General features: G+C 47.5%; 1 protein-coding gene across 1 annotated transcript in view; it reads left to right on the top strand.

Moving 5' to 3' along the window:
- Positions 1–27,124, top strand: part of abcb8 (ATP-binding cassette, sub-family B (MDR/TAP), member 8) — a 166,597-nt gene that overhangs the window by 26,499 nt on the left and 112,974 nt on the right. Inside the window, exons 3-7 of the mRNA XM_072468563.1 lie at positions 10,638–10,793; positions 11,447–11,541; positions 16,469–16,574; positions 20,450–20,611; positions 26,340–26,425. Of these exons, the coding sequence (XP_072324664.1) occupies positions 10,638–10,793; positions 11,447–11,541; positions 16,469–16,574; positions 20,450–20,611; positions 26,340–26,425 (605 nt within the window). The remainder of the gene's footprint in view (positions 1–10,637; positions 10,794–11,446; positions 11,542–16,468; positions 16,575–20,449; positions 20,612–26,339; positions 26,426–27,124) is intronic.

Raw genomic sequence — 27,124 nt, 5'->3', positions numbered from 1 at the left:
CAAACAGGCACCGGAATGTGGCGAGTAGAGGCTTTTCACAGTAACTTTATTGCAGTGTTAATGTAAGCCTATTTGTGACAATAAAGATTATTATTATTACATGCCTTTTTGAATAGTGGGGTTATATTAGCTACCCTCCAATCTGTAGGAACCATTCCAGAGTTCAAAGAATTTGGAAAATGACCAGCAGTGGATTTACTATTTCTAGGGCCAATTCCTTAAGTACTCTGGGATGAAAATTATCAGGCCCTGGAGATTTGTCTGCCTTCAATCCCATTAATTTTCCCCAAACCATTTTTTTATTAATACTAACTTCCTTCAGCTCCTCATTAAAACTTGTGCTTCTCAAAACATCCGGTACATTATTCATGTCTTCCTTTGTGAAGACTGAAGCAAAGTACGAATTTAGTTCCTCAGCCATTTCTTTGTTCCCTGTTATGAATCCCCCGTCTCTGACTGTCAGGGGCCTACATTAATTTTTATTAATGTTTTTCTCTTTACATACCTATCAAAACTTTTACAGTTAGTTTTTATGTTCCCCACTAGCTTACTCTCATATTGTATTTTCCCTTCTTAATCAATCCCTTGGTCTGCCTTTGCTGAATTTTAAACTGTTCCCAAGCCTCAGGTCTATTGCTTTTTCTTGCTAATTTGTATCCCTCTGCTTTGAATCTAATACTATCTCTAATTGCCCTTGTAAGCCATGGTTTGGCCACAGTTCCCTTTCTACTCTTGCACCAAAGAGGAATAAACAACTTTTGGAGTTCACCTATTCGTTCCTTGAATGCTGCCATTGCCTGCCCGCTGTCTTTCCTTTCAGTATTGTTTCCCAGTCCGTCATAGCCAGCTCATACCTCATATCATCATAGTTACCTTTATTGAGGTTCAGGACCCTGGTCTCAGAATCAGCTGCCTCACCATTCACCTTGATAAGAAATTCTACCATATTATGGTCACTCATTCCCAAGGGTTCTCTCACAACCAGATTGCCAACTAATCCTTTCTCATTGCACAACACCCAGTCCCCGATGGTCTGATCCCCTGTTGGTTCCTCAACACACTGGTCCAGAAAACCATCCCGTGTACACACTCCAGAAATTCCTCCTCTATTGCACTGTGACTAATTTGACTCACCCAATGAATATGCAAATTAAAGTCACCCATAATCATAGATGTTCCTTTATCACACACATCTCTGATTTCCCGTCTGATGCTCTTCCCAACATTACCACTGCAGTTTGGGGGTCTGTATACCACCCCTACGAATGCTTTTTGCTCCTTGATATTTCTTAACTCAACAGTAGCATATATAAATGATTTGGAGGAAAATGTAACTGGTCTGATTAGTAAGTTTGCGGATGACACAAAGTTGGTGGAATTGCGGATAGCGATGAGGACTGTCAGAGGATACAGCAGGATTTAGATTGTTTGGAGACATGGGCGGCGAGATGGCAGATGGAGTTTAATCCGGACAAATGTGAGGTAATGCATTTTGGAAGGTCTAATACAGGTAGGGAAGATACAGTGAATGGTAGAACCTTCAAGAGTATTGACAGTCAGAGAGATCTTGGTGTACAGGTCCACTGGTCACTGAAAGGGGCAACACAGGTGGAGAAGGTAGTCAAGAAGGCATACGCCATGCTTTCCTTCATTGGCCGGGGTATTGAGTATAAAAATTGGGAAGTCATGTTGCAGCTGTATAGAACCTTAGTTAGTCCACACTTGGAGTATAGTGTTCAATTCTGGTCGCCACATTACCAGAAGGATGTGGAGGCTTTAGAGAGGGTGCAGAAGAGATTTACCAGAATGTTGCCTGGTATGGAGGGCATTAGCTATGAGGAGCGGTTGAATAAACTCAGTTTGTTCTCACTGGAACGAAGGAGGTTGAGGGGTGACCTGATCGAGGTCTACAAAATTATGAGGGGCATAGACAGAGTGGATAGTCAGAGACTTTTTCCCAGGATAGAGGGGTCAATTACTCGGGGGCATAGGTTTAAGGTGCGAGGGGCAAGGTTTAGAGTAGATGTACGAGGCAAGTTTTTTACACAGAGGCTAGTGGGTGCCTGAAACTCGCTGCCGGAGGAGATGGTGGAAGCAGGGACGATAGTGACGTTTAAGGGGCATCTTGACAAATACACGAATAGGATGGGAATAGAGGGATACGGACCCCGGAAGTGTCGAAGATTTTAGTTTAGATGGGCAGCATGGTCGGCGCAGGCTTGGAGGGCCAAAGGGCCTGTCCTTGTGCTGTACTTTTCTTTGTTCTTTGTTCTAACCCATACAGATTCCACATTATCTGTGCTAACATCTTTCCTCAATATTCTGTCACATTTTCTTTAATCAACAATGCAACTCCACCACCTTTTCCTTTCTGTCTGTCCTTCCTAAAAGCTTCATAGCCCTCAATGTTCAGCTCCCATCCTTGTGTCATGGAAGTGTCCCTTTAAGAAATATTTTTGTCTTATCACATGGCTTCAGTTTTTTCACTGGAGCGAAGAAGGCAGAGAGGTGACTTAAACAACTGGGATCAAGTGGATCCCTTGAAGAGTATAGAGATTGTCGAAATAGAGTTAAGAGGGAAATCAGGAGGGCAAAAAGGGGACATGAAATTGCTTTGGCAAATAATGCAAAGGAGAATCCAAAGAGCTTCTACAGATACATAAAGGGAAAAAGAGTAACTAGGGACAGAGTAGGGCCTCTTAAGGATCAACAAGGACATCTATGTGCAGAGCCACAAGAGTTGGGTGAGATCCTGAATGAATATTTCTCATCGGTATTCACGGTGGAGAAAGGCATGGATGTTAGGAAACTAAGGGAAATAAATAGTGATGTCTTGAGAAGTGTGCATATTACAGAGGAGGAGGTGCTGGAAGTCTTAAAGCGCATCAAGGTAGATAAATCCCCGGGACCTGATGAAATGTATCCCAGGATGTTGTGGGAGGCTAGGGAGGAAATTGCGGGTCCCCTAACCGAGATATTTGAATCATCGGCAGCCACAGGTGAGGTGCCTGAAGATTGGAGAGTAGCGAATGTTGTGCCCTTGTTTAAGAAGGGCAGCAGGGAAAAGCCTGGGAACTACAGACCGGTGAGCCTAACGTCTGTAGTAGGTAAGTTGCTAGAAGGTATTCTGAGAGACAGGATCTACAAGCATTTAGAGAGGCAAGGACTGATTCGGGGCAGTCAGCATGGCTTTGTGCGTGGAAAATCATGTCTCACAAATTTGATTGAGTTTTTTGAGGGGGTGACCAAGAAGGTAGATGAGGGCAGTGCAGTAGACGTTGTCTACATGGACTTTAGCAAAGCCTTTGACAAGGTACCGCATGGTAGGTTGTTGCAGAAGGTTAAAGCTCACGGGATCCAGGGTGAGGTTGCCAATTGGATTCAAAATTGGCTGGACGACAGAAGACAGAGGGTGGTTGTAGAGGGTTGTTTTTCAAACTGGAGGCCTGTGACCAGTGGTGTGCCTCAGGGATCGGTGCTGGGTCCACTGTTATTTGTGATTTATATTAATGATTTGGATGAGAATTTAGGAGGCATGGTTAGTAAGTTTGCAGATGACACCAAGATTGGTGGCACAGTGGATAGTGAAGAAGGTTATCTAGGATTGCAATGGGATCTTGATCAATTAGGCCAGTGGGCCGACGAATGGCAGATGGAGTTTAATTTAGATAAATGTGAGGTGATGCATTTTGGCAGTTTGAATCAGGCCAGGACCTACTCAGTTAATGGTATGGCGTTGGGGAGAGTTATAGAACAAAAAGATCTAGGAGTACAGGTTCATAGCTCCTTGAAGGTGGAGTCGCAGGTGGACAGGGTGGTGAAGAAGGCATTCGGCATGCTTGGTTTCATTGGTCAGAACATTGATACAGGAGTTGGGATGTCTTGTTGAAGTTGTACAAGACATTGGTACGGCCACACTTGGAATACTGTGTGCAGTTCTGGTCACCCTATTATAGAAAGGATATTATTAAACTAGAAAGAGTGCAGAAAAGATTTGCTAGGATGTTACCGGGACTTGATGGTTTGAGTTATAAGGAGAGGCTGGATAGACTGGGACTTTTTTCCCTGGAGTGTAGGAGGCTTAGGGGTGATCTTATAGAGGTCTATAAAATAATGATGGGCATAGATAAGGCAGATAGTCAACATCTTTTCCCAAAGGTAGGGGAGTCTAAAACTAGAGGGCATAGGTTTAAGGTGAGAGGGGCGAGATTCAGAAGGGCCCAGAGGGGCAATTTCTTCACTCAGAGGGTAGTGAGTGTCTGGAATGGGCTGCCAGAGGTAGTAGTAGAGGCGGGTACAATTGTGTCTTTTAAAAAGCATTTAGATAGTTACATGGGTAAGATGGGTACAGAGGGTTATGGGCCAAGTGCGGGCAACTGGGACTAGCTTAATGGTAAAAACTGGGCGGCATGGACTGGTTGGGCCGAAGGGCCTGTTTCCATGCTGTAAACCTCTATGATTCTATGATAGAGGTGTACAAGGTGATGAGAGGCATGGATAGAGTGGATAGCCAGAGACTTTTCCCCAGAGCGGAACTGGCTGTCACGAGGGGACATAATTATAAAGTGATTGGAGGAAGGTATAGGGGAGGTGTCAGAGTCGGTTCTTTACACAGAGAGTGGTGGGTGTGTGGAATCTCCGCCAGCGGAGGTGGTGGAGTCAGAGTCATTAGGGACATTTAAGCGACTCTTGGACAGGCACATGGACAGCAGTAAATTGAAGGGTGTAGGTTAGGTTGATCTTAGATTAGGATAAGTGGTCGGCACAACATCGTAGGCCGAAGGGCCTGTTCTGTGCTGTACTGTTCTATGTTCTATGTCATTGTGTGGGTGGAGCTGGGCTGTGGCTCTGAGAGTTTTTACTTTCGCTTTGAGTTTTGGACTGATTGAACTGCACAGGGTGAAAGAAGTGCCTCACTATCTTAATTTTAAAAGCTCTTTCCAGACTGCTTGATAACATAAAAGAGGTAATTGCTTTGTGGAAGGAATTCAAACCTGCTGTTTGAAAAGTGGAACAGAGTATCAATAACAACCAGTGAGAATGCCGTGTGTTGGGCCACGCCTTTGAAAAGCGGTTTCTAGTTTTACTTGGATGTTGCTATCGAATTGGAACAGTTAAGGGGGAATTAATTGAGGGTTATACATAGATTACTGTAGCTGTGTGGGGTCTTTGTGTTTGTAGTTGATAAAAATTCTTACTGTGTGTGCTTATACAAATGTTAACTAAATCCTTAGGATAAAGCTTGTTTTTTTGATTAAAGTGCCGAAGAACTCTGTTGAATAACCCCTGAAAGGCAGGATCTTGTGCTCACCGTAACCAAAATTAATAAGCGGTTGTAGGTCAGGTGAACTTCATAATATATTTTGGTGTTTTCTAAACCCTGGCCTTAAACCCTAAACACTTGTCACCTCGGAGCCATGGAGCTGTAATCCCAACTGTATCATACCCCATACGGCTAATTCTTTTAATGTTCCTTGACCCATCCCTACTATTTTTAGTGTTGTTATCTGATACAGGCCCTTGATTTCTCTGCCACTCACTTTTCCTTGCTATGTTTTTCTCTTGTTCTTGTCTCCCCCTGCTCTGAATTGTTACATAGGGTCCCATCCTCCTGCCATATTAATATAACCCTCCCCAAGGGCTCTAGAAAGTACCCCCTCCTCAAGGACATGAGTCCCGATCTTGCCCAGGTGTAACCCGTCCAGTTCGAGCAGGTCCCAAAGCCCCAAGAATCTGAAACCCTCCCCCTCACACCACCTCTTCAGCCACGTATTTATCCAATCTTTTCTGCTATTTCTACTCTGACTAGCGCACAGCGCTGGTAGTAATCCTGAGATCACTACCTTTGAGATCCTACTTCTCAACTTTCTTCCTAACTCCCTATATTCTGCTTTTAGGACCTCATCCCTTTTTTTTTTTAACCTATATCGTTTGTCCCAATGTGCACCATGACCACTGGCTGTTTATCTTCCCCTCCAGACATCCTCCGCTCCGAGACATCCTTGACCCTAGCACCAGGGAGACCACAACCGGACCAGGCATGACCTCACTGACTAGCAGAGCTGATTCAAAGGCCGAATGGCCTCCTCCTCTGAAGTCTGATGTTTCTATATGTGCCTCGGAGGGGAACCTGTGGGTGGTGGTGTTTCCACAACTATACTGCTCTTATTTTTCTTATCTTCGAGATTGTCACTGTAAATGGTTCATGCCAGGCTGATTTTGGCTTCACTGTAACCTTCTCAGCTTGTAGATTCTGGGTAGCGAACAAGCTGGTTATGGCAAGAACAGGAAGTGATTAAAAGAAACAGTGTTTGTGTGAGGATCAGAGGGATAGATGCAGCCCAGGAGGAGGCTATTTAACCCGTGGTGCCTGATGTGGATCTTTGCTAGACCCAATCCAAAATGTACTTTGAATGATTAAGAATAGACTGGATTAACTTGTTCCTTATTGGGTACAGTATTGCTGTGGTTCTGCTCCTGGACGAGCACAACAGCTCTTGAGTTCAAATCCCACGGACGTGCTGTGAAATTGATTGAATAAATCTGGTAAATTGTGTTGTGGCACCAGGAAAATCTTCATGAAAGCTGCTGGATTGTCATAAACACCAGAAACTGAAGTGGACCAGTCACATAGACACTGGAGCTACAAGAGCGGATCAAAGGCTGGGAATTCTGTGGAAAGCAACTCGCCTTCTGATTCCCCAAAACATGTCCACAGGTCTCAAGTAAGGTGTGTGATAGATACAGGGAAGGGAACCTGACGCGCCTCCGCAGACTGGGCCACATGTGGCTTCGGTGTTTCAGTCAGGGCCGTGTCTGAGGCCCAACCATCTCCTGTGCTTCTTAATGACCTTCCCTTCATTATGAGCTCAGAAGATCAGAAGAACTTGGGAACATTGCTGATCTTATTGAACGGAAGAGGATATTCATTTGTGATTCCATAGATTCCTGTCCCATTTATAACTCCTCCGATAATAAAGCAGTCCGTGTCAATATGCAACAAGACCTGGACAAAGTTCAGGCTTGGGCTGAAAAGTAGAAAATAACATTCACGCCACACAAGTGCCAGGCAAAGACCATTCCCAACAAGGAGAAATAACCATTTTCCCATGACATTCAATGGCTGAATCCCCTACTGTCAACATGTTGGGTGTTGCCATTAACCAGAAACTGAAGTGGACCAGTCACATATACACTGGAGCTACAAGCGCAGATCAAAGGCTGGGAATTCTGTGGAAAGTAACTCACCTTCTGATTCCCCAAAACATGTCCACCATCCACAAGTCTGAAGTCAGGTGTGTGATCGAATACTGTTTACTTGTCTGGGTATGTGTGGCTCCAGCTGTACTCAAAACGCTAGACACCATTCAAGACAAAGCAGCCCACTTGATTAGTACCCAATCCTTCACCTTAAATATTCCCTCCCACCACTGACGCACAGTGGCAGCCGTGTTTACCGCCCACATGATGCACTGCAGCATCTCACCAAAGCTCCTTCAACAACATCTAGAATAGAATAAAATTGTGACATCACAGAAGGAGGCCTATCAGCTCGTTGAGTTGTCCCAACTGTCCACAAGAGCAATTTAGCTCGTCCCAGTCCCCTACTCATTCTGAACCCCGACCTCTACCACCAAGAACAAGGACATCAGACTGATTGGATTACCACCATCTGCAAGTTCCCCATCACTCACACACAATCCTAACTTGGAAATATATCACCTATTCTTCATAAAAGGCCCGACATTGCACAGACTTTTCATTCTAGATTTTTATCAAATTCATATCTTGCCACCTGCCATGGTGGGATTTGAACCCGGGTCCCCCAGAGCATTTTCCTGGGCCTCTGGATTACTAGCCCAGTGGCACTAAGCCACTACCTCCCCGTAATTTCTTTTTAAAAATAAATTTAGAGTACCCAATTTATTTTTTCCAATTAAGTGGCAATTTTAGCGTGGCCAATCCACCTACCCTGCACATCTTTGGGTTGTGGGGGCGAAACCCACGCTGACACGGGGAGAATGTGCAAACTCCACGTGGACAGTGACCCAGAGCCAGGATCGAAACTGGGACTTTGGCGCCGTGAGGCAGCGGTGCTAACCCACTGAGCCACCGTACTGCCCAACCTCCCTGTAATTTCAATAAGATCATGGGTGGAATTCTCCCAACCTGCTCGTGACGAGTTTGGTGGCGGGAGGCATGAAGAATCTGGCGAGAGGCAGAAAGTTAAAATCCCGCTGGCGTCAAATCGCGTTGCAATTCTCCCACTGGTGGGTTAATGGCGGGTCACTCTTCCTGCTGGCAGGTGGCGCAACCTTCAATTACATCTCATGAATGCTCCTTAAGACAGCTGCCCACTGGCATCCAGTCAGGCCTTCCAATCTTGTGTCATGCCAACTGAAAATTACGCTGGCGTCAAACCCGAATGGCACTGAGTGGAGTGCGCAAGGCAGTCTTCAATTCGGCAGAGACCTCGGGGTGAGGGTAACAACTTTCTGCCATAGTGCTGTGCTGCTCCCGATGCACTGTTCACCATTCTGCCAGGAAAGACCGGGTCCTGCCTCCATCCCCTGCCTCCATTAATAGTGTTCAATTCTGGTCGCCACACTACCAGAAGGATGTGGAGGCTTTAGAGAGAGTGCAGAAGAGATTTACCAGAATGTTGCCTGGTATGGGGGGCATTAGCTATGAGGAGCGATTGAATAAACTCGGTTTGTTCTCACTGGAACGAAGGAGGTTGAGGGGCGACCTGATAGAGGTCTACAAAATTATGAGGGGCTTAGACAGAGTGGATAGTCAGAGGCTTTTCCCCAGGGTAGAGGGGTCAATTACTAGGGGGCATAGGTTTAAGGTGAGAGGGGCAAGGTTTAGAGTAGATGTACGAGGCAAGTTTTTTACACGGAGGGTAGTGGGTGCCTGGAACTCGCTACCGGAGGAGGTGGTGGAAGCCACCAGGAAGTGTTGAAGATTGTAGTTTAGTCGGGCAGCATGGTCGGCACGGGCTTGGAGGGCCAAAGGGCCTGTTCCTGTGCTGTACATTTCTTTGTTCTTTGCACCATGCTGCTGGCCCCTTGGACCGTCCTATGTCACCACCTCGGTTCAGTCCTGTGTTTGGGGTTGGGGAGTACGGGAGCACAGCCTCCCCCCCCAATGCCACACACCTGTGTCTATCTGGACAACACTGTGCTGCGCGCCTCATGCATCCACTGCAACAACAGTGCGAGGTGAGGCCGGAGAGTGGGGCTGGGGGGTGGGGGGCAGGAATGTGGAATGAAGGCTGTTCAAGACGTTGGGGGAAGGTTGTGGGCTCATCAGAGCATGCTGAGGGGCAAGGATGGGGTAGAAGATGACAAACAACGGAAGGCAGAGGGAAGACGCAGGGGAAGGAAGCTGGACGCTGACAGCACTCCCATGAAAAACTCACAGGCAGGAGGGTCAAGGAGTCACCCAGCACAGAAAAGGCCCTTCGGTCCATAGAGTCGGCACTGGTTTTAAAAACAACCAACCAACTATTCTAATCCCATTTCCCAGCTCTTGGCCCACAGCCTTGGATGCCTTGGGATTGCAAGTGCGCATCTAAATATGAGGGTCAGAGGAATACCACATTGTTCACTGGAAGAAGATGCAGGAAGATTCCAAATGTGTTGGGCAAAGGTCCAAGTGGGGCTTGGGCACCTTGCAGGCGATGGGCCCGGGAGGAGGGTGGCTGAATCAAGGACAGACCTTTTCTTGAGGCTGCTAACCTTTTCCCTCTGGGTTGCTGACATTCTGTACAGTCTGATGAAGACAGCTGGGCCGGTGAGTGTGTCACGAGTGTGCCGGACTAGGATGTGAATATGGGGGTCAAGACCTTTGAACCTGCCAGCTAACGGCGGGCGGATCAGTTGACGGCCCACCAGGTGACCCGGAGGGGAACACATTTGTGCATAATTAATTAGGTTCCAGGGGCAGAATCTGGTGCAGACCCCACTATTCTGGTCAGCAGGAGCCACCTACCACTACACTCAGTCTCAAAATGGAAGAATTTTGTCCCAAGGCTGATGGGATTGTGCTATAACTCTGCTTCCTGTCTACCTACATACGCTTTGACTCCCTTGTCACTCAAGAATCTATTTAACTTTGTGTTAAAAATATTCGGTGACTCATGTGATGATTGGAACATTTGAGGAATATTGGCTTCTAAACATTTTTTTATAACCTTTATTGTCACAAGTAGGCTTACATTAACACTACAATGAAGTTACTGTGACAATCCCCTAGTCGCCACACTGTGGCCTCTGTTCGGGTACACTGGGGGAGAATTCAGAATGTCCAATTCACCTAACAAGCACGTCTTGTGGGAGGAAACCGGAGCACCCGGAGGAAACCCACGCAGACACGGGGAGAACGCGCAGACTCAGCACAGACAGTGACCCAAGCTGGGAATCGAACCTGGGACCCTAGCGCTGTGAAGCTACGTGCTGCTCAGGACATGGCAGGAAAGCTCAGACCACAACCAGGTCAGCCCTGATCAGATCGAATAGCAGAGCAGACTCGAAGGGCCAAATGGCCTACTCCTGTTCCTCTTTATCAATGTGCCTCTGTCCCTCCATATCTAGAATCTGCTGCTGATGCTCCTATTCCTTCCACTATTCCAGTTCGCCTGCGGCGCAGCACTGCTGAATACTCAGATCCCACTATTGCTGGGAGACCTGATGAACGCTGTTGTCCAGTGCCTGCGGACGAACCCAGCCTGCTACTTCAGGGCCATGAAAGCGCCGTGTGTAAAACTGCTGGTTGCCTACACGCTGCAGGTAAGATCCAAGGAGTCACCATGGAGTCTGTGCACTGGGCTGACAATTTCTACACCATCTTTTGTTCCACGGAGTAAAGGTCAATCTATTTGAACTAGCTGCCATGGGAGTGTTTGATGGTGCAGTGCGGAGGGAGCTTTACTCTGTATCTAACCCCGTGCTGTACCTGTCCTGGGAGTGTTTGATGGGGACAGTGTAGTGGGAGCTTTACTCTGTATCTAACCCCGTGCTGTACCTGTCCTGGGAGTATTTGTTGGGGACAGTGTAGAGGGAGCTTTACTCTGTATCTAACCCCGTGCTGTACCTGTCCTGGGAGTGTTTGATGGGGACAGTGTAGAGGGAGCTTTACTCTGTATCTAACCCCGTGCTGTACCTGTCCTGGGAGTGTTTGATGGGGACAGTGGAGAGGGAGCTTTCCTCTGTATCTAACCCCGTGCTGTACCTGTCCTGGGAGTGTTTGATGGGAGCAGTGTAGAGGGAGCTTTACTCTAGATCTGGGATTCTGTGACAGTGGACGTTCAAAATGCAAACTGTGTTACTCCACTGCCAAACCATTTCTGCTTTCATTGAGTGTGAAATTCTGAACTGCAATAAATGTTTGAGTTCCTGCCTTGGTTCTGTCATTAACAACACTTCTGTCTTCTCTTTATTAGGGTGTCCTGACTTGTTTCTACATCACTCTCCTGTCCAGAGTCGGCGAGCGAGTTGCTGCCAGCATAAGGAAAGAATTGTTTGCAACCCTGCTGAGGTCTGTCTTTGCTGGGATTCGGAAAAGATTCCCCATGTTAATATTAAAAAGTAAATTGTAATATGAGCTCTGCAGTTTAATGGACAGCTGTCAGTGGCCTTGCCTTCCGTTATCTTGTCTCCCTGTGGACCAGGATTTCAGCTCTAACGGAGGGATGTGGGCTGTAGAAATGTGACTACAATTTGGTGAGACCACACCTAGAACACTGCTATTTAGGAATTCAAAGGACATGCGAGTGGGTGGGAGGGTGGCATTGAGCAAGAAGATAAGCCATAATGGCATTGAATTACAGAGCTGGCTCGAGGGGCCTGCTTTTGTTCCTTATGTTCTTGTGTATTACATGGTGGAACAGGCTCAAGGGGCTGAAAGGCATCCTTCTGGTGTGTAACACCATTTCACTGACTGAACCCAGTGAGAGCCCTGTCAGGCAGCTTGTCCGGTTCAATCAGTGAAAGATGTGCAAAATAATCCAAGACTGTCACCATAACTTTCTGCAAGGCGAGCCATGCTTGGCACATTTAATAAAACCTTTTCAATGAAGTGAATGGTGTAAAATGCAAAAGGTGACAGCTGAAGTTTAAAAGACTAAGATTGATGGATTTTTGATGGGTAAGAGCATCCAGGGTGAAGGCATGTGGAACAAATTTGGGTAAATTGAGTTGATGTCCAGATCAGCCCGGATCTAACTGAATGGCAGAACGGGTTTCAGGGGCTGAGTGACATCTGGCCGCACCTAATGCTTGTGTATATGGATAGTGACAGTCACGAGGGGATTGGACAGAGTCGACCGGGAGAAACTTCCCACTTCCCAAGGATCGAGACCGAGAAGGCGCAAGTTTAAGGTGATTGGTAAAAGAATCAAGAGCGATATGAGAAAAAAAACTCATTCACACAGCGGGTGGTTAGGGTGTGGAATGCGCTGCCTGAGAGTATGGTGGAGGCAGGTTCAATTGAGGCATTCAAAAGGAAATTGGATTGTTAATTGAAGAGGAAGAATGTGCAAGATTACAGGGAGCAGGAAGGAGAATGGGACTCTGGTCATTTACTCATTCGACGAGCTTGGTGCAGGCAGAATTGGCCAATTGGCCTCCTGTGTTGTGCCAATTCTTGTTAAAATTTAGATTACCCAATTTATTTTTCCAATTAAGGGCCAATTTAGCATGGCCAATCCTCCTTCCCTGCACATCTTTTTGGGTAGTGATGGAAGCCCCACGCAGACACGGGGAGAATGTGCAAACCCCACACAGACAGTGACCCGGGGCCGGGATCGAATCCAGGTCCTAGGTGCTGTGAGGCAGCAGTGCTAACCACTGTGTCATGTGCTGTACCAATTCTTTGTGCTCTTGGTTTGGTTTCTGCTTATCCACCAACCTCTGAACAGGCTGTACACTCTGTTGCACCTCTTCCACTGGGATAATGTGAACAGGCTGTACACTCTGTTGCACCTCTTCCACTGGGATAATGTGAACAGGCTGTACACTCTGTTGCACCTCTTCCACTGGGATAATGTGAACAGGCTGTACACTCTGTTGCACCTCTTCCACTGGGATAATGTGAACAGGCTGTACACTCTGTTGTACCTCTTCCACTGGGATAATGGGTTTTCCTCCCACTTTGGTAAACCTCACTGGATTATTCTGTTTTACTGAATGTCTTACTTGTACTTTTTTAAGCCACCAACACAGCGTCTTCACATGCCTATCTTTATTACAATGAACACATTTAAATTTTCTTATCTCTTTTCCACTGTATTAAGTTTTCTTTTTACTGTGAGGCACACTCTACTTAACATCACCAACATAACATCACCAACAATGGGCTGCACAGTAGCATAGTGGTTAGCACTATGGCTTCACAGTGCCAGGGTTGCGTGTTTGATTCCCGGCTTGGGTGACTGGCTGTGTGGAGTCCGCACGTTCTCCCTGTGTCTGCGTGGGTTTCATCCGGGTGCTCCGGTTTCCTCCCACAAGTCCCGAAAGACGTGCTGTTGGGTAATTTGGGCATTCTGAATTCTCGCTCTATGTACCCGAACAGGCACCGGAATGTGGCGACTATGGGCTTTTCACAGTAACTTCATTGCAGTGCTAATGTAAGCCGACTTGTGACAATAAAGATAATTATTTTAAACCTCCTTTGCGTTTGACCACCTGTGAATTTCTTATTTCCCCAGTTTCTATCCTTCACAGATTGAAATTGATGTTGAAAACCAAACTTTGCTTTATGAACCAATTCAAAATCATCTGCCATTTATTCTGCCGGTCCCTTTGCTCTTCCGCATGAGTTCTCACTGCTGTGGGAAGTGAACCCTTAAATTCCTCCAAAACATTAATTTCATAAAAGCGTCATACGTTTGGTCCATTTTAAATGCTCTTAACCACCTATCAAAATTATTTTGTTTAATTCTTTCAAATTCTAACTGTCTGACCTGGTTCTTTCCTTAGATTTTGAAACTTTTGTCTGCAGGTTTCTAGCACTAGTTCATGTGCACCTAACATGGTTTGCCTCACCTCATCATAATCCCTAGATATCTCTTCTGAGAGTGATGCAAACACTTCACTAGGTCTACCTACCAACTTTGTTTGAATCAACACTACCCACATGGTCTTTGGGCAATTCAATTGTTTATCCACTTTCTCAAATGAAATGAAAAATACTTCCACATCTTTCTCATCAAATCTTGGCATTGCTTGAATATTTTTAAACAAATCCATACAAAGCTTTTGACTAGCAAGTGTTTATTCTTCCTTTAAACTTTCCTCAGCTTCTACATTTAACTACAACCTTTTAAGTTGATGTTCTCCTTTGAGTGCCAGTTTCCGAAGTTCAAATTCTCCCTCTCTTTCGATAGCGCTTTCTTTGCTAATCTTTCCATTTCTACCTCAAGTTTCCTCCTTTCCAAATCCTTTTCTAAAAGCCCCATCCTTTTTTCTTCTGCCATTGCCAGTCTCTCTTTTCCCTTCCTGTGAATTTCTCCAGTTCTATTTCTTTCTGTTCATCTTTTGATAATGTTCACTGGAGCTTCCCTGGCAAACCCAAATGTTTCGCTTTAGTCTCCCTTTGTAAACCATCTTGAGTAATCCCTTCCACACCCAGGAAAACTTTTGCAACTGCAAGAGCCATCTCCAGTCACTCCCGATTTAAATTTCAAACCCTGAAAGAATGCAATCATTCCACACACACTCACTGTCTTTAATTTCAACAACCCCAAGCCAGACAAAGAATTATGCTTAAGATCCCGGACGAACCCCCAATTGTATTGCAATCTCAAACCAGACCCCAACAGTGGCTAGGATACTGGACCGAAACCCCAATATCGCTCGAGGAGTGATTGCATGAAAAAACAGGGCTTTGGTATTTCTAAAACAAAACTTTGAATGCAATGTTAAAGTTTTTAATTTCACACCTGAAAAGAACAGCTTACCCCTTAACACTACTACTCAATTTCCCATTGAACAACAAGAAAAGAAACATATAGCTCTCGATTCAGCTTCAAATTAGCATGCCATAGAGTAAGATTTGCTTTATAAAACCGATTTGGCTCTGGTTAGAACACCTTCAGACTCTGGCTGAATATATTCAAAAAGCTGGTTCAACTGGCGTTTCAGCTTCTGCCGTGACCCTAGACAAGGCTGCTCTGCTTTAAATATTATTACTCTTTTATAACTATCCTACTGTGAGAGAGTACGTGGAGGCATAGGTATTGTCGCTGGATCTGTAATCCAGAGACCCAGAGTCATTCTCCGGGGATCCGTGTTCGAATCCCGCTACGGCAGATGGTGAAGTTTGAATTCAATAAAAAAAAATCTGTAATTAAAAGTCTGAAGATGCCCATGAAACCATTGTTGCAAAAACCCATCTGGTTCACTAATGTCCTTTAGAGAAGGAAATGTATTGTCCTTACCTGGTCTGGACGACATGTGACTCCAAATCTACAGCCGTGTGGTTGACTCTTAACTGCCCTCAGGGATGGGCATTAAATGCTGACCCAGCGATGCCCACATCCCATGAACAAATAAAGAAAAATTGTGGACTCAGTTTCAGGCAGATCAGAATTCACCTCTTTGCTTTCCCAAAGCTTCTCCAAAACGAAACTGCCTCTCTTCATTCCTGTGCCCCACCCAGCAACGGCCTCATCTCCCCAGGCTGAAAAGCAATTTTATCTCTGCAGGCTGCAAGAACACATTAAACCGCCCCCAGGGACTTCCCCTGTCAAACCACATCCCGCTGGTCAATTTCACCTGCTATTTCCTAGAAGCAAAAACATTTTTTTTAAAATTAGGGAGCAATTTAGCGTGGGCAATCCACCTACCCTGCACATCTTTAGGTTGTGGGGGTGAGACCACACAGGTATGGGGAGAATGTGCAAACTCCACACGGACAGTGATCCGGGGCCGGGATTGAACCTGGGTCCTCAGAGCCGTGAGGCAGCAGTGCTAACTACCGCCGCACCACTGTGCCGCCGCACTTTTAACAAACATGACCACTGCAGTCAAACACACTATAACCCCAGGCTTTTAACCCTTAAATTGTTCCAATATTTAGAATATTTGTTCCCCGGAACGTGGAGTGGTGTAGCCCTGCCAACTCTGGAATGGGGAGTGGTGTAGCCCTGCCAACTCTGGAACGGGGAGTGGTATAGCCCTGCCAACTCTGGAACGGGGAGTGGTGTAGCCCTGCCAACTCTGGAACGGGGAGTGGTGTAGCCCTGCCAACTCTGGAACGGGGAGTGGTGTAGCCCTGCCAACTCTGGAACGGGGAGTGGTGTAGCCCTGCCAACTCTGGAACGGGGAGTGGTGTAGCCCTGCCAACTCTGGAATGGGGAGTGGTGTAGCTATTCTGTGCTGTGACTGTCAATGGCTCAATGAATTAATTTATTTGAAGAATTGCTTCAGTTGAAGCCCTGAATCTTTCTCTGTTGTTCTGATAGGCAGGATGTGGCGTTTTTCGATGCCACTCGGACGGGCCATCTGGTGAGCCGCTTAACAAACGACATTCAGGAATTCAAATCCTCTTTCAAGCTGGTGGTGTCTCAGGTGAGCCGAATGGGAACCTTCTATAGGACTTAACAACAACTCCAATATCGTCACTTCCTCCTCATTAACTGTCGTTTCCAGGATTGAACCATGACTAACCTCGTCATTGACTTCACAAGGCCATGGGTTTGAGATCACCATCCAGGGACTTGACCCCATAATCTAGGCTGGCATTCCCAATGCAGTGTTCAAGAAATGCTGCAGCGTCAGAGGGTCAGTGCTGAGGGAGTGCTGCACTGTCAGAAGGTCAGTACTGAGGGAGTGCTGCACTGTCAGAGGGTCAGTACTGAGGGAGTGCTGCATTGTCAGAGGGTCAGTACTGAGGGAGTGTCACACTGTCAGAGGGTCAGTACTGAGGGAATGCCGCACTGTCAGAGGGTCAGTACTGAGGGGGTGTTGCACTGTCAGAGGGTCAGTACTGAGGGAGTGCCGCACTGTCAGAGGGTCAGTACTGAGGGAGTGCTGCATTGTCAAGAGGGTCAGTACTGAGGGAGTGCCACACTGTCAGAGGGTCAGTACTGAGGGAGAGCTGCACTGTCAGAAGGTCAGTACTGAGGGAGTGCTGCACTGTCAGAGGGTCATTCCTGAGGGAGTGCTGCATTGTCAGAGGGTCAGTACTGAGGGAGTGCCGCACTGTCAGAGGGTCAGTACTGAGGGAGTGCTGCACTGTCAGAGAGTCAGTACTGAGGGAGTGCTGTCACAGTCTTTCAGTGAAATGTTTAACTGAGACCTCAATGCCTCTATAACCTTTAATTGGTGTGTTCTCCTCAGTCTTGACTTAAGGAGCATTGGGACAGGGGAGCTGTACTCTGTATCGAACCCCGTGCTGTACCTGTCCTGGGTGTGTTTGTTGGGGACAGTGTAGAGGGTGCTTTACTCTGTATCGAACCCCGTGCTGTACCTGTCCTGGGAATGTTTGTTGGGGACAGTGTAGAGGGTGCTTTACTCTGTATCAAACCCTGTGCTGTACCTGGCCTGGGAGTGTTTGATGGGGACAGTGTAGAGGGAGCTTTACTCTGTATCTAACCCCTTGCTGGTACCTGGCCTGGGAGTGTTTGATGGGGACAGTGTAGAGGGTGCTTTACTCTGTATCTAACCCTGTGCTGTACCTGTCCTGGGAGTGTTTGATGGGGACCGTGTAGAGGGAGCTTTACTCTGTCTCTAACACCGTGCTGTACCTGTCCTAGGAGTGTTTGATGGGGACAGTGCAGAGGGAGCTTTACTCTGTCTCTAACCCCGTGCTGTACCTGTCCTGGGAGTGTTTGACGGGGACAGCGTAGAGGGAGCTTTACTCTGTATCTAACCCCGTGCTGTACCTGTCCTGGGAGTGTTTGTTGGGTACAGTGTGAAGTGAGCTTTACTCTGTATCTAACCCCTTGCTGGTACCTGGCCTGGGAGTGTTTGTTGGGGACAGGGTAGAGGGTGCTTTACTCTGTATCTAACCCTGTGCTGTACATGTCCTGGGAGTGTTTGATGGGGACAGTGCAGAGGGAGCTTTACTCTGTATCTAACCCTGTGCTGTACATGTCCTGGGAGTGTTTGATGGGGACAGTGCAGAGGGAGCTTTACTCTGTCTCTAACCCCGTGCTGTACCTGGCCTGGGAGTGTTTGTTGGGGACAGTGTAGAGGGTGCTTTACTCTGTATCTAACCCTGTGCTGTACCTGTCCTGGGAGTGTTTGATGGGGACGGTGTGGAGGGAGCTTTACTCTGTATCTAACCCCATGCCGTACCTGTCCTGGGAGTGTTTGATATGGACAGTATAGAGGGTGCTTTATTCTGTATCTAACCCTGTGCTGTACCTGTCCTGGGAGTGTTTGATGGGGACAGTGCAGAGGGAGCTTTACTCTGTATCTAACCCTGTGCTGTACATGTCCTGGGAGTGTTTGATGGGGACAGTGCAGAGGGAGCTTTACTCTGTCTCTAACCCCGTGCTGTACCTGGCCTGGGAGTGTTTGTTGGGGACAGTGTAGAGGGTGCTTTACTCTGTATCTAACCCTGTGCTGTACCTGTCCTGGGAGTGTTTGATGGGGACGGTGTGGAGGGAGCTTTACTCTGTATCTAACCCCATGCCGTACCTGTCCTGGGAGTGTTTGATATGGACAGTATAGAGGGAGCTTTATTCTGTATCTAACCCTGTGCTGTACCTGTCCTGGGAGTGTTTGATGGGGACTGTGCAGAGGGAGCTTTACTCTGTATCTAACCCCGTGCTGTACCTGTCCTGGAAGTGTTCAATGGGGACAGTGTGGAGGGTGCTTTTCTCTGTATCTAACCCCGTGCTGTACCTGTCCACGGAGTGTTTGATGGGGACAGTGTAGAGGGAGCTTTACTCTGTATCTAACCCTGCATTGTACCTGTCCTGGGAGTGTTCAATGGGGACAGTGTGGAGGGCGCTTTACTCTGTATCTACCCGTGCAGTACCTGTCCTGGGAGTGTTTGATGGGGACAGTGTAGAGGGAGCTTTACTCTGTATCTAACCCCGTGCTGTACCTGTCCTGGGAGTGTTTGATGGGGACAGTGTAGAGGGAGCTTTACTCTGTATCTAACCCCGTGCTGTACCTGTCCTGGGAGTGTTTGATGGGGACAGTGTAGAGGGAGCTTTACTCCGTATCTAACCCCGTGCTGTACCTGTCCTGGGTGTGTTCAATGGGGACAGTGTGGAGGGTGCTTTTCTCTGTATCTAACCCCGTGCTGTACCTGTCCACGGAGTGTTTGATGGGGACAGTGTAGAGGGAGCTTTACTCTGTATCTAACCCTGCATTGTACCTGTCCTGGGAGTGTTCAATGGGGACAGTGTGGAGGGCGCTTTACTCTGTATCTACCCGTGCAGTACCTGTCCTGGGAGTGTTTGATGGGGACAGTGTAGAGGGAGCTTTACTCTGTATCTAACCCCGTGCTGTACCTGTCCTGGGAGTGTTTGATGGGGACAGTGTAGAGGGAGCTTTACTCTGTATCTAACCCCGTGCTGTACCTGTCGTGGGAGTGTTTGATGGGGACAGTGTAGAGGGAGCTTTACTCCGTATCTAACCCCGTGCTGTACCTGTCCTGGGTGTGTTTGATGGGGACAGTGCAGAGGGAGCTTTACTCTGTATCTAACCCCGTGCTGTACCTTTCCTAGGAGTGATTGATGGGGACAGTGTAGAGCGAGCTTTACTCTGTATCTAATCCCGTGCTGTACCTGTCCTGGGAGTGTTTGAATGGGACAGTGTAGAGGGAGCTTTACTCTGTATCTAACCCCATGCTGTACCTGTCCTGGGAGTGTTTGATGGGGACAGTGCAGAGGGAGCTTTACTCTGTATCTAACCCCGTGCTGTACCTATCCTGGGAGTGTTTGATGGGGACAGTGTAGAGGGAGCTTTACTCTGTATCTAACCCCGTGCTGTACCTGTCCTGCGAGTGTTTGATGGGGACAGTGTAGAGGGAGCTTTACTCTGTATCTAACCCCGTGCTGTACCTATCCTGGGAGTGTTTGATGGGGACAGTGTAGAGGGAGCTTTACTCTGTATCTAACCCCGTGCTGTACCTGTCCTGCGAGTGTTTGATGGGGACAGTGTAGAGGGAGCTTTACTCTGTATCTAACCCCGTGCTGTACCTGTCCTGGGAGTGTTTGATGGGGACAGTGCAGAGGAAGCTTTACTCTGTATCTAACCCCGTGCTGTACCTGTCCTGGGAGTGTTTGATGGGGACAGCGTAGAGGGAGCTTTACTCTGTATCTAACCCCGTGCTGTACCTATCCTGGGAGTGTTTGATGGGGACAGTGCATCTCTGTCCTGGTGTCACCATCATGTAAATATTTGTTTGGACAGCGGGGAGAGAGTTTTAATTGGTTCCTACCCAGTGTTTTAACTGTCTTGCTTCTGTCTGATTTGAACTCTAGGGCCTGAGGAGTGCAGCACAGACAATCGGCTGCCTGGTGTCTCTCTACTTTGTTTCGCCAAAGCTAACTAATCTGATGTGCGTGGTAATGCCAGTGCTGGTTGGAATCGGAGCCTATTTGGGCTCATACCTTCGGGAACTATCCCAAAAGGCACAGGAGCAGGTATGGGGAAGGGTGGGGCCAGGTAATGTTTGTATTGCCGTTTGCGTGGAACTGACTATGAGCTGTGCGTGAGGTGGGCCTGAAGATGCATCCAGGGGTCCAGAGAATGCGTCGGATTAAATGTTCAGATGTTTGGTTGTAGCTTATTCAGAAGCAATGTCTGGACATAAAGGAGAAATACAGGAAACGCCCCAGGATTTATTTTGAGGGAGAGCAAAAGATGGGGCTGGTTTAGCACAGTGGGCTAAATAGCTGGTTTGTTAATGCAGAACAATGCCAGCAGCGCGGGTTCAATTCCCGTACCGGCCTCCCCACCCCCCGTGAAGCCACCACGTCCCCTGAAGCCAGGTTCATTGAAGAAGCACCGATGCTCTAGAAGAGGGTGATGGCAATATTGAAATTCTGGGGGGTTGTGACTGAAGTCCATTGGAATGAATCCAGTCATTGAGTTAAGAGGAGGGTCACGGGGCTAAAGATTCTTTCAGTGCGTAAAGCAGTCAGACTGCAGTCGAGATAGAAAGCAGGAAACTGCAGATCATTTAGTCTAACATCTGTTTTAGGGAAAATGCTTGAATCTGTTATTAAGGATGTTATAGCAAGGCACTTAGAAAATCTTAATGCAACCAGGCAGAGTCAGCATGGTTTTGTTAAGGGGAATTCGTGTTTGACTATAGGGGTTAGACAGGAACGTAATGGACAAAATCAAATCAGCGATGAAATAATAAGAATATAAACAGGGAGGACTGGATACGTTAATTAAAATTTAATCAGTAAAATAATTAATTAGACACTGTGAATATATCAGAGCAGTTGCTATGTTGGAACTGCAGAATGGATAGCACAATTGCTTCACAGCTCCAGGGTCCCAGGTTCGATTCCCGGATTGGGTCACTGTCTGTGTGGAGTCTGCACATCCTCCCCGTGTGTGTGTGGGTTTCCTCTGGGTACTCCGGTTTCCTCCCACAGTCCAAAGATGTGCAGGTTAGGTGGATTGGCCATGATAAATTGCAATTAGTGTCCAAAATTGCCCTTCGTGTCCAAAATTGCTCTTAGTGTTGGGAGCGGTTACTGGGTTATGGGGATAGGGTGGAGGTGTTGACCTTGGGTAGGGTGCTCTTTCCAAGAGCTAGTGCAGACTTGATGGGCCGAATGGCCTCCTTCTGCACTGTAAATTCTATGATAATCTATGAATGTGGGACTTTTGTAGATATCTGTGTAATCCAAGTTACCTGCCCACTTTGTTCCAGGAGGAGATCATAACTCTTTAGCTTCTGATTTGATCTGTGGTCAGAGAGAGGAGGGTGTGACTGCGAGTGAGACAGGTATCTGAATTGTGGACGTAGAGGAGCCTCAGCCCTTGCAATTGTCCAGTTGATTTGCGATTCTTGTAGTCTCTTTGGCCGAAAGATGGGGTGGAAGATGGGGTGGAAGAGTGGGTGAACGAACTGACCGTGGTACAGGAAGCCATTCAAGCACGTAAGGGTTACGAGGAATGTTGTGGCAGTAGACGATAGTCAAGAACCTGTGTCGAGATGGCTGTGATGCCTGCTTGGTGCCAGGGTTTGGGGCATCTGCTTGGGGCTGGAGAGGAACTGCAGTGGGAGGTAGAGTATCCAGCTGTTCTCCATTTAGGTACCAATGACATAGATAGGGCTGTGGAAGAGGTCCCGCTGAAGGAGTATGAGATAAGGGGCGGAACGGTAGCACAGTGGCTAGCACTGTTGCCTCACAGCTCCAGGGTCCCAAGTTCGATTCCCGGCTTGGGTCACTGTCTGTGCGGAGTCTGCACGTTCTCCCCGTGTCTGCGTGGGTTTCCTCCGGGTGCTCCGGTTTCCTCCCACAAGTTCTGAAAGACGTGTTGTTAGTTGAATTGGACATTCTGAATTCTCCCTCAGTGTACCCGGACAGGCGCGGAAGTGTGGCGACTAGGGGATTTTCACAGTAACTTCATTGCAGTGTAAGCTTGTGACAATAAAGATTATTATTATCATCTAAGGACAAAATGAAAAAATAGAACTTTAAAATTAATAATCTTACGATTATTACCTGAGCCACAAACAAATTAGAGTCTGGTAAAGCAGATTAGAGAGTTAAATTGGCTCAAAGATTGGTATGTGAGAAACGAGTTTCAGTTCATGGGCACTGGCACCGGTACTGGGGAAAGTGGGAGTGTACTATTGGGACACTCTTCACCTGAACCGTGTTGTGACCAGTGTTTGGGAAAGTGGCATAACTATGGTGGTAGAGAGGGCTTTCAACTTAATAGTGGGGCAAGGAATCAAGTGAGGAAAGGTGTGAGTGAGGGAAGACAAGACAAGGAGGACAAGGTAGCGATAAAGGAATTGATAATCTGTGTGTGGCAGAAAGGGTTGCGAGTTCAGAGTGCACCAGCAGATAAGATTGTGAAGATAACAAAAAGACAGGATTCTATCTGAATGCACTCAGCATTTGCAACAAGGTAGATGAATTGGCAGCACAAATGGGAGTAAAGTGGGCAGCACGGTAGCAGTGTGGTTAGCACAGTTGCTTCACAGCTCTAGTGTCCCAGGTTCGATTCCCGGCTTGGGCCACTGTCTGTGCGGAGTCTGCACTTTCTCCCCGTCTCTGCGTGTTTTTCCTCCGGGTGCTCCCACAGTCCAAAGATGTACAGGTTAGGTTGATTGGCCGTGCTAAATTGCCCTTTGGTTAGGTGGGGTTACTAGTTTACGGGGATAGGGTGGAAGTGTGGGCTTGGGTCGGGTGCTCTTCCCAAGAGCCGGTGCAGACCCGATGGGCCAAATGGCCTCCTTCTGCACTGTAAATTCTATGATCTATGATCTAATCACCTTTGTGGAGACATCTCTGCAGGGTGATCAATGCAGGAAACTGAATGTTTGTAGGAAGGCCAGGCAAAAAAGGACAAAGAGGTGGGTTTGGGCTGTTAATAAAGGATGAGATCAACACATTAGCGAGGGAGGATATTAGATCAGTTTGGGTGGAGCTACGAAACTGCATGGGGCAGCATACATTGATGGGAGTTATTTATGGGCCAGCAAATAATACAAGGCATAGCATAAATCAGGAAATTATGTTACTAGGGAAACATAGTAATCTTGGGGTCTTCAATGTTATTTTTATTTTGTTTTATTTTTTAAAAATAAATTTAGAGTACCCAATTATTTTTTTATAATTAAGGGGCAATTTAGCGTGGCCAATCCACCTACCTGCACATCTTTGGGTTGTGGGCATGAGACCCAGGCAGATGTGGGAAGAATGTGCAAACTCCACACGGACAGAGACCCGGGGCCAGGATCGAACCCAGGTCCTTGGCACCGTGATGCAGCAGTGCTAACCACTGTGCCACCGTGTTGCCTGGGGTCTTCAACCATAATAATCATAATCTTTATTAGTGTCACAAGTCAGCTTACATTAACACTGCAATGAAGTTACTGTGAAAATCCCCTAGTCGCCACATTCCGGTGCCTGTTCGGGTACACAGAGGGAGAATTCAGAATGTCCAATTCACCTAACAGGCACGTCTTTCGGGACTTGTGGGAGGAAACCGGAGCACCCGGAGGAAACCCACGCAGACACTGGGAGAACGTGCAGACTCCGCACAGACACTGACCCAAGCCGGGAATCGAACCCGGGTCCCTGCCGCTGTGAAGCAGCAGTGCTAACCACTGTGCTACCATGCCGCCCCTGCACATAGACTGAGAAACCTAATCAGCACTAATGCTGTGGAGGATGAATTCCTGAAATGGATTCAAGGTGGTTTTCCAGACCAGGATGTTGTGGAACCAACTTGAGAATGAGCTATTTTAGATCTATTACTGTGCAATGAGAAAGGGCTAATTAATAATATAGTTGTCAGGAAATCTTTCGGGAAGATATGGTACAATTGTGCATTGTTTAAACTGATGTTGTTCAGTCTGAAGCTCGGGCCTTAAATCTAAACAAAGGAAGCTACGAAGGTGTGAGGTTAAAGTTGGTTGTGGTAGATTGAGAAACTACATTAAAAGGTAAGACAGTAGACAGACAATAGCTAGCATTTAAAGATTAATATATGGTTTACAGCAAAATTGCATTCCTTTGAGGCACAAAAGGCGATCAAGCCATTGCTAACAAGAGATGTTAACATTCGTATTAGATCAAAGGAAGAAGAGATTTATAAAGTTGTAAAAAGGTAGTAAACCTGAGGATTGTGGACGTTTTAAAATTCAGCAAAGGAGGACCAAAAATTACAACAGGACAGACCCAGCAGGGGTGGCAGAGGGGGTGTTCTGGGAGTCCACAACACTGACCTGGGATCCCATGAAATCTCATGGCATCAGGTGAAACACGACAAGGAAATCGTCTGATGATTACCATGTTACCCCAACCCATAAAGTCGACACCGACCCTCTGAAAGAGAACCCTACCTAGGCCCACACTCCTGCCCTATTTCCGTAACCCCACCTAACCTGTACATCGTTGGACTGTGGGAGGAAACCGCAGCACTCGGAGGGAACCCACGCAGACACGGAAATAAAGTGTAGACTCCGCACAGTTGCCCAAGGCCAGAATCGAAGCACCTTCCCTGGCACTGTGAGGCAGCAGTGCTAAGCACTGTTTCACCATCCTGTCCACTGCACACCGAGCTGGCTGAGTCCTCCAGGCCATATCTGCTAGACTGGTTCTGCAGCAGAAGGTGAAAAAAACCAACAAGAGGGAAATCATACTACTGAGGGAGTACTGTCAGAGGGTCAGTACTGAGGGAGTGCTGCACTGTCAGAGGGTCAGTACTGAGGGAGTGCTGCACTGTAGAGGGTCAGTACTGAGGGAGTGCTGCACTGTCAGAGGGTCAGTACTGAGGGAGTGCCGCACTGTCAGAGAGTCAGTACTGAGGGAGTGTTGGAGGGGCAGTACTGAGGGAGTACTGTCAGAGCGTCAGTACTGAGGAAGTGCTGCACTGTCAGAGGGTCAGTACTGAGGGAGTGCCGCACTGTCAGAGGGTCAGTACTGAGGGAGTGCCGCACTGTCAGAGGGTCAGTACTGAGGGAGTGCTGTACTGTCAGAGGGTCAGTACTGAGGGAGTGCCGCACTGTCAGAGGGTCAGTACTGAGGGAGTGCCGCACTGTCAGAGGGTCAGTACTGAGGGAGTGCCGCACTGTCAGAGGGTCAGTACTGAGGGAGTGCCGCACTGTCAGAGGGTCAGTACTGAGGGAGTGCCGCACTGTCAGAGGGTCAGTACTGAGGGAGTGCCGCACTGTCAGAGGGTCAGTACTGAGGGAATGCTGCACTGTCAGAGGGTCAGTGCTGAGGGAGTGCCGCACTGTCAGAGGGTCAGTACTGAGGGAGTGCCGCACTGTCAGAGGGTCAGTACTGAGGGAGTGCTGCACTGTCAGAGGGTCAGTACTGAGGGAGTGCCGCACGGTCAGAGAGTCAGTACTGAGGGAATGCTGACTGTCAGAGGGTTAGTAATCATTAAAATTTGAATGCCGGTTAGATGTGGTGTGAATCTTCCCAAGACAGTTACAGTGGAGTTGAATGTTCCCATTTCCTGCCTGAGCCATCCCGCGGAGTCTGCCAGTCTGCATTCAGTGAAGGAGCAGTTTTTTGCTATTTAGGCAAATGTCAAATTAACAACTTAATGAGTTATTCATCATATTGTGAAGTGCAGGACACGTGCTGGATCAGGAATTCCCGCATTGTGTTTCTGACTTTACTGAAATTCAACGTGAAATCTGTTCTTAAAAATTATTTATAGATTTCCAAGGCAACATGTGTGGCAGATGAGGCACTGGGAAACGTACGGACAGTGAAGGCATTTGCAATGGAAGACCTGGAAATTGAGTAAGTAGATGGGGGTCATTCTAATGAAGCTCAGCCAGGGTCTGATTAACTGACGGTTACTTTGACAACCTCAAACTGGTCTGACGTTCATTCACATGCATTTTAGGAGTGAAGGAGCAAGATTAATTCCCAGCAGTACATTCCTGTATGTCTCCTTGCTTTGTACCCACTCTGCTCATCATTCCGTACAGGAGCTGACACTGAGACACACACACAGACCGTACAGGAGCTGATACTGAGACACACACACAGACCGTACAGGAGCTGACATTGAGATACACACACAGACCGTACAGGAGCTGATACTGAGACACACACACACACCATACAGGAGCTGACATTGAGACACACACACACAGACTGCACAGGAGCTGACACTGAGACACACACACAGACCGTACAGGAGCTGACACTGAGACACACACACACACAGACCATACAGGAGCTGACACTGAGACACACAGACACACACACAGACACACACACACAGACCATACAGGAGCTGACACTGAGACACACACACAGACTGCACAGGAGCTGATACTGAGACACACGCACAGACCGTACAGGAACTGATACTGAGACACACACACAGACCGTAGAGGAGCTGATACTGAGACACACACAGACCGTACAGGAGCTGATACTGAGACACACACACACCATACAGGAGCTGATACTGAGACACACACACACACC

This window comes from Scyliorhinus torazame, chromosome 11 (assembly GCF_047496885.1).
Source record: "Scyliorhinus torazame isolate Kashiwa2021f chromosome 11, sScyTor2.1, whole genome shotgun sequence".
In the NCBI taxonomy this organism is placed as follows: Eukaryota; Metazoa; Chordata; class Chondrichthyes; order Carcharhiniformes; family Scyliorhinidae; genus Scyliorhinus; species Scyliorhinus torazame.
The sequence above is the reverse complement of the archived record's forward strand: the minus strand, read 5'-3'. Positions and strand labels throughout refer to the sequence as shown.